Genomic DNA, 14,291 nt, shown 5'->3' with positions numbered 1-14,291 from the left:
TTTTATGTGTGTCTTGGGTAGCGAAGTTAGAGACACTTGCGGTTAGAGACGCAAATTAACTTGGGAGACTAGAGATACACTAACATGTACGCCAAGTTCCGGAGTTTTAGAAAAGAAAGGGATAGAAAGGAAGAGAAAAGAAAGGAAAGCAAATTTGTATTTTGTGTTCGCGAGTTGGAGAGAACCGAAAGAAAAATTAAACATTTTAATATTTTGTATCAAAATCCTTGCAAATTGGAAGTAAAATTATGAAGGAAAAATGATCCTTCCAATTCTTTCATTTAATGAAACTCGAAAACATTAATTTCTTTTATTTTCTTCTCACTTCTATCCATTTTCCATTTTTCCCTCGTTAAGTTGACTTAGTATTTATGCTTTGCTTATGTTTGATGATTGCTTAAGAAATCCCTTGTGATTATTTTCTTTTATCGAAACATTTTTATTTATCGAATGCTTGGATATATCTCAAATTTTCTGTTGTAGAAAATCTTGTGAAATATAAAGAAATTTCAAATGGGGTCTAAATTGGGAATGTCAAACTAGAAATACTAGTTATTTTACAGTGACCTTAAACATTACATAAACCTTTTTAAACTTTGTACAAAACAATCAAACACATAACATTTTCCAAAACAAAAGCCAGGTGTTTGGAATGTCAAGTAACAAGGTATAAATTTAATCAATGAATTAATGTTAGTATCATCTTAAATTTGTTTAACTAGATGTGTCCTCAAAATGCCTTCCTTTATTTTCGTAGTCACCAACTCTTTGAATCAAGAATCATATCTGCATCTGAAAGTTTTTTAGCAGATCAATGGATTTACAGGTTTCAGAGTCAAATAACAGAACAAAGTAGTCAAGCAGAAACTGCACATAAATTTTTAACTTGTATCAAGAATTCGTCTGGAAAATTAACAACCATCTTACAACCAACAAAAAAATTCATATAAAAAAACAAAAAAACAAGTAATTTACTTTGTAATGACTAAAACGCCCATAATACCCTGACATATTCGTGGCACGGGACAACAAAAACATACCATATAACAACTTACCACACAACAAAAAACATAGTACACCATAAAAGAACATACAAAGATCATTTGTTTATTTCAACACACATTCACTATAAATAACAAACAATTATTTAATCCAACTCCATGGTCGTTGCAACACTGCTACCTTCACCTCCCACATTTTTTGCAAGCTTCATTTTAATGATTATTTCTGACTTCTTTCGTTTGTTAGGTGGTTTAACATGCTTAACTTGATGAATACGGGCATTGACCTTCACCCCTTCATCTCGTCCATTGATTCCCACCATCCACTCTTCCTCACCTGTCCTCTCCAAAACATCACTAGCATCTACCATTACCTCATCATCCCCAACCCCTATGGCAACGTTTACAGACTCCTGCATAGGTATAGTTTTTTATTTCTTCGTTCCATTTTGTTTAGATGTCCCTACACCTTTACTACAATTAGCCTTGTTGTGTCCTTTCTCCTTGCATATGCTACAAGACACTTTCTTCCCTGCCTTGGAGACGGTATGTTTTCCCATCCGTTCAGAAGCATCTATTCTTCTCTTTATGGTTGGCCTGCCTGGCATACATCTTTTCAATGGAGACAAAGGGGGTATCAAGTAAGTAGAAGGCCACATATTTTTTCCATTCATCCCATGGATTGGATTTTGTAAGTATTATGGTATAATGCAACCAAGTACATTGGATCTACATATGGACCATCAGGTGTGATATTTAAGTAGGCTACGGTGGCAACTGAGTGTACGCAGCCATATCCATTAAGTTGCCATAGCCTGCAGCTGCATTCCTTTTTTTCAACATTAACAGTAAACACCTCGTCCATTTTCCTTTCCTCAAACTTCATCCCCCCACAAGAAATGACCTGCCAATGCCTATATATATAGATGAAAACTGCAAATATCATGAGATGTGAAGAGTAAGGTACTAATGTAATTGGATAAATGTACAACCATTGCTCAGTCTGGAGCATATTCAACCGTATTCTGATATTTGGACAAACAGAATAATGATTCCATCCTTATCTGGTTTGTTTCATAGTCACCATCCTTTGCATCACATATATACGAATATCCTCTAACATGCTTATTATTGGTTTCTTCCGGGCATCCAAAATCATACTATTAAAACTCTCTGAAAAACCATTCTCTACTGACTCACAAGAATTATGAACTCTGAAAAAAGCCAAAGACCAAGTCTTTGGATCTTTATCCATAAGATGCACAACTGCTTCCAGATTTAATTTTCCAATCTCTTTCATAACTACATTAAATTGTGATTCAGTTGTTGCCTTGCTCGCTTTCCAAAACATATTTTCAAACTTGGATCCACTAAATCTCTTTCTAAAAATCGCATAGATATGTCTAGCACACTGCATATGTTCAGTTGTAGGAAATACTTCCTTTACTGCCTCAATCAAACCCTACATAAGTCACATTAATGTTTGAAATTAGAATAGCAATTACTAAATTTAGAACATGCACTAGTTTTGAACCATACCTTGTGTTGATTCGAAATTAGAACCAAACCATGCCCATCATTCCAGCATTGCAAATCTTCTGAAAGCGTTTCTATGAACCATTTCCAATTCTCTTTGTTTTCCACAAAAACAACTACCCAATCAATCGGGAATATTTCATTGTTAGCATCTCTACCCACAGCACAAAGCAACTCCCCTTGACAAACACTTTTCAAAAAACACCCATCCAGGTTAATGATCCTCCTACATCCTCCCCTCCATCCCTCTTTTACTAAAGCAAAACATATCTATATTTTGCTAAAATAATTCTTACCATCAAGCATTGAATCAACACAAATTTTAACTGTGGGTCTAGGATTTGATCTTCTAATCTCCTCACCATATGACCATAATCTTGCATAATTTTTAGCTATTGTTCTCAATTCATACTTCTTGGCTCTCCTACACTGACTCATACTCACATTAATCCCAAAAGCGGTTTTTACCTCCTCTCTAAGCAATCAGACACTCATCTTCTGATTGTTATAAAATTTGTGCTTAAAGTGGGTCCCTATCCATTTGTAAGTCACAATTGATCCGAATTTGAAAATTTTTTGCACAATTATGCTCACCGATAAGAGACTTTATCTGGAAAGACTTATCTTCACTCATCCAAGAACCCCCAAAGCCTAAAAGTACATTTTCCATCACAGCATTTGACAAGTAATCGTCTAGTATCATTCTTAACAAAACATATTTGATAACCATTCGCAACAGCATAGTTACAAAGAATGTGTTTCAATTGCTTAGGAATCTCAAACCTCATACCTAAAATAGGTTCATGCTCCTTACAACTGAGCTTATCATTGAAAATGTTTGGCAATTCGGGATAAACATCTTCATTGTCACATATGTCTTCTTCGAAAAACTCACCTGCACCTTTTTTCTCACCCATATCTACCTGAATCTCATTACCCTTTATAAAAAAAAAAAAAAAAATGAGGCTTCTGATGGTCATCCTCATCGTCATCGACATCCCCATCCTCGTCGTCATCATCGTCGCCATTCTCTTCCTCATCGTTTGTGTCACCCACATCCCAATGCCCTGTTGCAACTTCCTTAACCAGTCCTTAACCAATCCTGCACCATCAAGTACTTCTTCGAAAAACCTCAGTACTGCTTGCTATTTCTATTCTATCTTCTGCTAATAAACAAGTTCAATAAAATAGGTATTCCATCCGTTTCTTCTTTTTTCTTTCTTCATGTTTTTTACTTCATGTAAATCATGTTTCTTATGTAAATATTATAATATTATTATGTATTTTTTTATTTTTTTTATATTGTTTCAGCTTCCTGTTTCTATCCCTTTGATGTTCAAAATCTTTAATAAAAACCCATCTATGATTTCCTACAAAAGTTTATATATAATAAAGTTATTTCGTAGTCAAACTCATTGATTTTATAGTAAAAAAATAAAAATAAATAAATAAATAAATAAACCATAAAATCGCAGATGAAATGGAGGAAATCACAGATGAACACTGTCCATCTGCAATTTTAGTCTACATCTTGCTTATATATATACCAAAAAAAATGCAAATGTACAAGTGACTAAAGCACGTTTGTAACCTATTCACTTTTCATTTCCAAACTCAAACTCTTAGCTTATTCTCTCTCAAACTCAAAGAAACTCCCTCATTCTTTCCTTTAATTTTCGTGGATGGTGTGTGTGCTTTCAAGAAGCTCTCTTTAATGATCATAACTTGGTAAGTTTACTTCACACTTAAGTTGTTTAACTCCATCTTATGCTAATATCTTTCCCTAAAACCACTTTATTTTTGGGTTTGTGACCCTAGAACACCAAAACTCCACAAATCTCTTCAAAGGAGCTAGCTAAGGTTGAAAACTCACTCCATTCTTCCTCATCAAAACTGATCCATCACCAAGGTAAGCTTCATACCCCCTGTTTTCGGTTTTTATTAAGTTTTGAGGGAGAATACAAGTTTTGTGTGTAGATCACTGTATATATGCATGACTATGTGTGTTTTTCATGATTTATTTGGTGATTATGTGTTGTTTACTTCATAAATCTAAAAATATGTTAAACATATGAAGTTTATCACTTAGATCTTCATAAAAGCAATTTAACCACTTGTACATTCGCAGATGGGATGGACAAATAACATATGAAACATTCCGATCCACGATTTCAATGGCTATTTTTGCAACTTTGATTCTTTTGGCTTAATTTGCAAAGTAATTAGTGTTTTTGGCTAAATTTGTAATTTTTCTGTTAAAGAAAAGTTGTCAAGATATGATAGCGGTTTTTACATCCGTAAACCCTACCAAAGTAGGTACGATCTACGAAGTTGTACTGTTCATTTCATTCGGCTATCAACAAATGATGTCGATGATGTTTTTATGGAAAAAATGTTAAATTCGCAATTTAACCCCTCATACTGCAACATAAGGTCTATTAAACACCCAACAACATAATTCTCTCACAATATGAGGATAAGTCTACATATTTGACCAAAAATAGCAAGGAAAAAAATTTAGTAGGAGTAACCACAAAAAGAGCAACATACTTTGAGGAGAAGTAAAGAAACTATAGACATTTTTCAAACCAAAATAAACCAAAGCAAACGAAATGAGTTAGTTTTTTTTAAGGTGATGGTCAACAGTAGTTTTGACCAAAGGTAGCATCAACATCTTATATTCCTCTCCTGGTTTACACATCAAGAAGCTTGGAGGTGGATCATATAAAACCTACATGATTGATCAAAAAGGATTATGGGTTAGTTTACATTTGTTGCAACTAAAAACATATGCATCAACAAACAAACACATCATCATCATCATAATAAAAAAAAAGTGACATCAACTCACTTGTCCGACCAAAATTAACGCATCTCCGGTTCCGCAAAATAATCCGGATGAAGAGGAGGAAAAGGATTACCCCCTAGATATTCAATTCCATGTATGGAAGGAGTAGGACCTCTTATTATATTTGAACCCCGCTTCTTAGTATGTGTTTCAGTATCAGATTCAGATTCATCTGTCACCAGCAAGGACAAGTCTAATTTGAACCATGCCTCACGCCGGCTTCGCATACCACAAAAATCATCTTCTGAATCTTCTTCATCTTCAGATGAGACTGTCTTTGAAACAAATGGTTCCACAAGGTCCTTGTTATCAGATTCAGATTCCCTGACTTGTGCTATTGATTTCTTTCCCTGACTCCTTTTCTTTACATCCCAATGATTATGTTGCTGCTTCTGAGCCTTCTTGTAGCCACCAACTTCTTTTCCAACAGGAATCACATCCTTTTTAATTCGTGATGTTCTCATGAGTGCAAATGGCTTCCCTAACCTTGACATTACAACTTGACGTCTCTTCCTCCTTACTCCAAGTTTCACTCGCTCATTATTAGTTTGGAAAACCTGATTTTTGTTGTTCCCTTCACCAAAGAAGAAGAAAAGCATTCCTTTCGTCAAAATGGATATCAAACAACATACAAACATATGTAACATCAATACCAATACCATACCATCAAAGTGATCACTGGAAATTGCGTCTTCACTGGCAACCATTGCCATCTCCCCTACACTACACTTTGTCTGTAGAATAATCAATGTAGACAATGTCAAAAACAGAGATTTCAGGCATTCATGGTGCTTCAAATTCCAATTACCATCAAAAATCAGCGAAAAAAACGTAACAAAATGTCCAAACCGGTTTCTATTTTACCATAAAAAATCATAAAACAATTCATTGATACAAGTTACAAGATCTAAAACAAACAACCATCACGCGATTTCAAAACCCTAACGAGAAGGATTAGTTTTAATTTTACATTCGTTCAATAATTTTAGGCTAATCTACCTAAACTAAACTCCATTAACGTCTCATCACGCCATCATACACCGCGGATGAACATTATAGCCATTGAAATAGAAATTAAAACCGGAAAAATGCATATAGACGGGATTTAAGCGAACAAATCGATCGCTGCCATTCAATACTAACAATCGACAGATTAAATTAAGGTTTCATGGAAGTAGAATACTCACGAACAAGTGGACGTATAGTACCGATCGATTCAAGATTCTCGTGCTATGACTGTAATACTATCCTTTGGGAACGACCTTTTCGTTTAATCAAACCCTCCGGTGTGAGATTCTTTTTGCTTAGGGTTGATACTCGGGGTTGAAAAGATATTTAGTAAAAATATTTTAAAAGCTACTCGTGGTATTTTGATATAAGGAAAACTGGAGAAGTCTTGGAATTTTTGGAATTTTTGTAACTTTTTCCAAAAATCCTTTTGGCATATCAAAAGATAAGCCAAACACTTCCGAATATGTCTACGGAAGTTAGGATCAAGTCTCACAAAAACCCAACTGATTTCTTCTTCTTTTTTGCTAATAAGTAAAAGGGTTAATCTTCTAGTAATCAACTAACTTGTCTTTGGTTTCAAAGGTTTTTTTTTTTTTTTTTGGTATTTTATACAATTAAAGTCAAATTTTACTCGAAGCATGGTAACCAATTCAAAAGATTTACCGGTAATATGCTTGTGTGCTTAATTTATGCTGTCCATATATTTGATATCGTTGTAAAGCTATCTACCATTGACGAATCATAAGACAATAACCAGCGAATATGGTCTTAACTTAAGAAAAAACATAATTGCCTACTTCAAAGTGGATTTCTCATCAACGATGTTCTGCCTTAGCCTTCATTAATTGTTGTGCACAGAGTAAAAGACTATGCAACTCTTAAAACACATTGTCTCATTTTTCTAAATTTTCGTCCACATCATTAACGAACTTTGAGTCATACATCATATCTTGTACTCGTTCAGTCTTGTACTCCTTAGACTTATAATCGAGCTAAACATATCTTATTTAGATCTCTTGTTCTTTATACTTTTAACATGCTACACTACCCTAATCCCTTCATCAAATAAGTACATAAAATAAGGCTACATTATACATTCTTAGGCTATGAAATCTTAATCATGCATAGCTATGATGTTTACACTAACTACTACAGTAATAATGTCAGTTTCACAAGCAAGCAAATAATCTTCCAAGGCTACCAAGCATCAAATTCATCAAATCCAAGCAGTTCCAACATATCATTCACGAAGATCCTTAGCCTACTAACTAAAATGCAACTCTAACATAAACTCAATACAAATACATGTGTGGGTATCTTGGGAACACATTATTGCTCTGACTGATCTTACACATCGCATCCTCCTTTTGATCGATTTTTTTTCCTGAAAACTTCAGTAGATCCTTAGTTTGAGTCTGACCTCACACGAATGCTCATCTATTTCTATCAAACCATGGTTATGATACCAACTTATGACATCCCAAAAATCATGGTACAAAATTTCATTTTTAATTAGGTAAAACCATAGTGAATAAGAGTAAGTCATCCCAAAATCATGTGTGTCAGATACAATGCATCCAAATCAAACATCATAAAAATCCATCATAACAAAACACTGGAGGATTTGTACGGTCATGCCTTCGCCTTACCCCGATCCTCAGAAGTACCTGAAACAAACATTGAAATTATAAGCAAAAGCTTAGTGAGTTCCCCTAGTATAACACACACAAACATAATAATACAAGCATGCGAACATGAACCTACATCCTATTTGGGCCACTCTATCGGGCTTTCGGCATAACTGGACTGCCTCGCAGGGCCTACAGCCTATTCAGACCGCCCCCAAGTATCTTGGACTACAACACAAAGCAGGACTGTCTCAACCCAATCCTATATGTCAATATATACAAATAATCAAATATGACATAATAACCAGTAAAACAATAATCATACAGATCTACCAACTATTGCATACCACATCCTAAATACCATATGTTATACATTATCAGACGGTCGGCATTGGTGCCTTCGAACCTCGGGAACAGTGAGAGAGAAACTCATCTCAAACTACAAACAAAGAAACACCACAAGAGTTGTAGACCCGAACTCCTCACACTAACAAATTACCAAAAAACCTTAAGTCAAAATCCCATATAATTTTCTAAACAGACAAGTCCTAAACTTAAGATTCACCAATTAAGGTGTAACACCTGGATTCTGGTATGTTCTCTTTAGACCTTGCACTATTTAAATAGTCACATTCTAGTCCCTGAGTGATACGTTGGGCTTACATTAGAGTACGCTTAACGTGCTTGTGCGAAGGTACGCGGGACGTACCTTGTGGGACGCTTAGCGTACTCGTGTGAGGAAGGATCGGGAATCCGGACGCGTACACAGGGCATACAGATCAACGGGGCGTAGGCGATGATTAATGAAAACCCTAATTTTAGGGCTTGCCACTATATAAACAACCATATGGACTTGTAACCCTCATCTTGATCAACCTCCTTACTCTTTAAACCCTATATTCAAGCCTTAATTTCTCTTGTGTGTTCTTGAGATTTTGAAGACCATTTTGAGGGTATTTTAGAGGATTGAAGGAAGTTGTTAATAAATTAATTAGAAATCAAAATAAATGATTTGTTAATATATGTGACATCCCCATTTTCACGGCCAGAAAAGACCGATTTGTTTATGTTTTGTTTTATAAAATCAGAGTAATCTTTTAAAGAAAACGGTTGCGGAATTTGTTCCCGAAACAAGATATGATAATAACTTATCAAAACATTTCTCAAAGAGAATGTATTTTCATTTAATAATAAAACATCGGGATGTCATGTTCCGATACAGACATATAAGCATAAACAGAACTTACATTCAATTACACTAATGATTTATATCTCCTTTAAATCTCTCTGTTAAATATGTCTTCGTATCGATACCTGTGATACAAAGAAAACTGAGTGGGTCAGGCTTGGGAGCCTGGTGAGCATATACGGTTTTCATCCCACAATGTTATATCATATATTTATAAATATAGAACATTCAAACTTGTACAATTTCACCATATAAAGGCAACTCTTATCCCACCCCGTCGATCCTCACAACGACACGATCTAAACTCTCGTATCTAAAATTTTCCTCTTTACCTGATCCCTAATCACGGATCTAAAACTATCCTCTTCACCGATCCATACTCACGCATCTAAAACTAACTTTTTTCACCTGATCCATACTCACGGATCTAAAACTACCTGATCCATACTCACAGATCTAAAACTAACCTCCTGATCTAATCCATACTCCCGGATCAATAATTGTACCCAATCCATACTCCCGGAATAAGGACAATTAACTATACCCTAATCCTGATCTGATCCATACTCCCGGATCAATAATTGTGCCCAATCCATACTCCCGGACAAGGGACAATTAACTTAGTATTAATCCATACTCCCGGACTAATAACAAGTTTTATCTCTTTACCTGATCCATACTCTCGGATCTAAAACTAACCTCTTGGTCTAATCCACACTCCAATGAATAACTAGATCAACAACAACAACATCGGGGTCTCTCATCTATTTATCACACATCAACTATATACCCATGTTCTACCCAACATATTAGTAGATAAAAATATATATTTTTATACATAGTTTAAAACCTGTATAGCATTCTCATTCAATACCTATTCCACGTAACAAATGAGGCACACCCACATAACACGTATTTCATAGAGAATAAATCAGATCTATGAGATAGAAGAAAGTGATTATACATTCACACACATAACAACAAAATTAAACATATTACACGTATTTCATATAAAATACTTCATAATTATGCGTTAGAAGAAAGTAACCACACACTCACTTGATTAGAAGATGATTGGACAGCACTACGACTAGTAAGAAGTAGTATTCTTCGGTAGATCTGAAAGATCTTCACAAAAACCGGGCTCCTCGCGGGCAGAGCTTCGGCTCGGGAATTGCACTTCTTGGGATCTTCGGGCCTCGAGGCTTGCTTCGGGGCTCGGGAATGATACCAGGGCTTCAGGATATTTCTTGCACAAAAAACGATGCAAAAACGCAAGAAAAATGGAAGAAATGAGCAAAGAAGTCGGTTGCCCTCGACACCCTTTTATAGGGGGCTGGAACACGAATTACGCTGGGCATAATTCTAAATTACGTTGGGCGTAATGGGGATAAGAACGCTAACTCCCCCCCCCCCTTCCGGATAATATCAAATTTATATTTAAATTAAATATCGAAAATATTTAATAAAATTCAAAAACTCAGATCTTCCTCATACGAACTCCGTTTTCGACGTTCTTTATATCCCCGCGTAGGTGAGACTACACTCTACAAGGTTCGTTTAGACTCTGTCGGCTAATTTTGACTTTATTTTTATTATTTATTTTTAGTAGGCCGGGACAAGAAGACTCCGTTATAAAATCATAACTTCTTCATCCGACGTCCGTTTTCGCCTATCTTTTTATTGTTTTACTACAATTAATGAGATCCTCAATTCTCATTTAGATTGTTTCTGCTAAAATAACCGCTCGGTCTCAGATCGAGTATTCGGGCTGCATACCGCTAAGTCAAAACTTCGAAAAATCATAACTTCCTCATACGAAGTCAGATTTGGGCGTTCTTTTTATGCACGCTCATGGTTTAACGAACTCTACGACTTTCATTTATATTTCTAAGGCTAAATATCACTCTAACGTAAATTCACTTTTTACGTCATTCAACGTCGTGCCGGTTTTGTCGCGAAACTTCGACAGGTCATAACTTCGTCGTTATAACTCGGATTTTGGCGTTCTTTATATGTACGGAATCCTTGTAACATATACTATAACTTAGTTAAGATTATTTCTTCAAAATAATCTTCCATCAAAAAGTAATTTTTGACGCTTAACGTCTCTAATTGACTAGCCCAGATCTACGGGCGTTACAATATATTATGAAAATAATATATTAATTGGAAATAATATTATTTAATTAATAATTAATCAGAAATTAATTTGATTTAATTTTGGGATTATTTAGATCAATTAAAAGTAGGAGGAATAAAGGTGACAATGTTCAATAGTTGAGCATTTGACAATTCTAGAACCTCCCATAAATAAGAGGAATGAAATATAGAAACTTTCTAGGGTTTCATTGAGCATTAAGGGTGCCTTAGATGCCTTAGAGAGGAAGTTAAAGGATTGGAGTTAACTTGGAGATACTTGCCTTATCCAATACCTTCTTTATCACCTATATAAACCACAATGGGGTTTGATTTTGTCCAAGCATTGATTCCTTAGAGGAATTCTGATTTTTTCCACCTCGCTCCCCTATATCTATTTAAGCTCTGTGGTTGTTAGGGTTTGGGTGTAAGGCATTAGAGGCGCGACACTTGTGACACTTGCTTCCAAGATTCATTCAAGAAGGTTTATTTTTTATTTATACAATAACTACTAAGGTATGTTTCTCCTAACCCTAATTAGTATAAATTGAAAATATACTAGGTATCCTAGAGTTTTCTATTTTGTTGTTCAAGTTGTATGTTTAATTAGAGAAAACATAGATCAATTATTTAGGGTTGCATGCACACATAAGATTTATATGTTTTGCATAATTCTCATCAGTGGTGGTATCAGAGTGTAGGTTTAGTTTTTTATTGAATTAATACAATTGTTGAACTTGAGAAAGGAGGAGAAAACAAAATTGTCATATTGTTCATCAAACACGTTGTGGTGCTCTTCTAACATGACGTGTTTACTTGCAAATTTTGACCCAACACGGCGTAGTGATTGTCTTACATGGCGTGTTGGACCGTCGGATCCACAAAATCGGATTTTTGGCTTACCTCATGAGTTGATTAGGATAATTACCTTAGATAATGTTTTAATCAATTAAAGCTAAATAATTATCCATGTAATTTGATATCCTTATCTTAAATTCATGATTGGTTTATATTTTTAATTTAATTAATTAATTATTAATTGTGAAAATTTAAAATATAACTCTAATATTTTGAAAAGTTTAAAATACATCCTTATGGATAATATTAATAATTTAATTAAATGATTAATTAAAGTATATTTAATAAATCCATAAAATGGTTTAAATTAATTGAATTAAAAGTTTAATTTATTAAAAGATTAAACCCTTGAAATTTTAAAATGTTTTAAAATTCACCTTATACTAGTTATATAATTAAAAGTTTAATATACATACATACATACATACATACATACATACATACATACATACATACATACATATATATATATATATATATATATATATATATATTATACGTATAAGATCAGTCAGGCATACCAATAGTAGACCTCATTTACAAAGTCACACTATAAAAAGGGTATAAGGAAGCAGCCTATAAAATGGTCGTTGAATGGGTGTCCACTCTCACCCACCACTCTTTTGTACGGTGGATGGTCGTTAGCCAAATAGGTTTGATAGGACAAGTTAAATCTCATTAATAATTATAATGTAATATAATAAGTAACTAAACCTTTTATTAAAATCTCAATTGTAGTTACTTTAGGAAAAATGTGAATTTGATGCTAATCCATGAAATTACACATTACATTTATAAGTCGTTAATGGAGCATATGTGGTTAATCGGCACACTAATGTGTGATTAATAAAGAGTGGTAATGGGTGAATCGAAAATCCTTGTTGATTAATGGAGCACATGTGACTAACCGGGACATTAAAACAAGATGATAAATAACATCAAGAGTACCAAGCTAATTTGCATGGTTATTCACGTCTCGTATGTCATCCTCAACATCTCAGTCACAAAAATGATAACATAATCGAGATTAAACATGTCATTGATAAGATTCAATGAATCTCAAAAAGACCTAGGAATTTCATAAGATTAAAATTGGTAAAAGTCTTACCTACCTAAAATAGATTCGATTTAATTACGACATCCCTCGTCAAATTTCGAACAGAAAATATTGATCATAGCCTTAATTTAAATTTATGGGTTAATACTTAAGGATTAAAAGTCAACTAACTTGAATTCTCTTTTCTCCCTTTATAGATTTCAAATCAAAACAATAGTGATGTGACATCCCCAAATTCACGGCCAGAAAAGACCGATTTTGTTTATGCTTTATAAAAATCAGAGTACTTCATTTTATAAAAAAAGGTTGCGGAATTTGTTCCCAGAAAAAACATGGTAAATACGTTATTAAAACATTTTCGAGGAAACGTATTTATTTCATTTTAAAACGTTTGGGATGTCATCGTTAATACCGAAACATAAGCATAAACAGAACTTACAATGATTTACACTAGTGATCTATATCTCTTTAAATCTCTCAGTGTAATGTCACTTCACTTCGTCACCTGTGATATACATAAACTGAGTGGGTCAGGTTGGGAAACCTGGTGAGTACATAGGGTTTTCAACCCACAATAATATAATTGTTATGTTTAATCATCAAACAATTAACCCCATTACCCATCCCCGTTATCTTCTTTACTCTTAAGGATTTAACCTAAGAGTCGTCTATCCTGCATTTGTTTATTCCGAAGTCCCTTACTTCCAGGGTTCTAGGACTGGCACTAAATCCATAGCTGCCGATGTTAGTTCGTAAAGCACTAATTCCATAGCTGCTATATCCTACTCATCGGGTACTAAATCCATAGCTACCAGTGTTCAACATGTACTAAGTCCATAGCTACCAATTCCTACAGGTACTAAATCCATAGCTACCAGCGTCTAACTAATAGGTACTAAGTCCATATCTACCAATTTCTAACAGGTACTAAATCCATAGCTACCAACGTCTAACAGGTACTAAGTCCATAGCTACTGGTGTTTGTCCCATAGGCACTAAGTCTATAGCTGCCAATGTATACTCA

The 14,291-nt window shown here is 34.4% G+C and overlaps 2 protein-coding genes across 2 annotated transcripts; both read right to left on the bottom strand.

The window, feature by feature from the left end:
- Nucleotides 1–1,432: 1,432 nt before the first annotated feature.
- LOC145016179 (uncharacterized) lies at nucleotides 1,433–2,975 on the bottom strand. Its single transcript, XM_078974574.1, has 5 exons — nucleotides 2,834–2,975; nucleotides 2,541–2,716; nucleotides 2,234–2,463; nucleotides 1,724–1,915; nucleotides 1,433–1,613 (listed from the first exon to the last, which is right to left on the bottom strand). Exons 1-5 carry the CDS (start codon nucleotides 2,973–2,975, stop codon nucleotides 1,433–1,435), a joined length of 921 nt encoding a protein of 306 aa, XP_078830700.1.
- Nucleotides 2,976–5,064: 2,089 nt separating this feature from the next.
- Nucleotides 5,065–6,712, bottom strand: LOC145013922 (uncharacterized). The gene is made up of 4 exons (XM_078972274.1): nucleotides 6,573–6,712; nucleotides 6,050–6,119; nucleotides 5,389–5,959; nucleotides 5,065–5,268 (listed from the first exon to the last, which is right to left on the bottom strand). The coding sequence occupies exons 2-3, from the start codon at nucleotides 6,096–6,098 to the stop codon at nucleotides 5,403–5,405; spliced, it is 606 nt and encodes a 201-aa protein (XP_078828400.1). The 5' UTR covers nucleotides 6,099–6,119; nucleotides 6,573–6,712; the 3' UTR covers nucleotides 5,065–5,268; nucleotides 5,389–5,402.
- Between the last annotated feature and the right edge of the window lie 7,579 nt (nucleotides 6,713–14,291).

This window comes from Lactuca saligna, chromosome 9 (genome assembly GCF_052625555.1).
Source record: "Lactuca saligna cultivar CGN05327 chromosome 9, ASM5262555v1, whole genome shotgun sequence".
Taxonomy (NCBI): Eukaryota; Viridiplantae; Streptophyta; class Magnoliopsida; order Asterales; family Asteraceae; genus Lactuca; species Lactuca saligna.
This window is presented reverse-complemented; position numbering and strand designations above follow the sequence as displayed.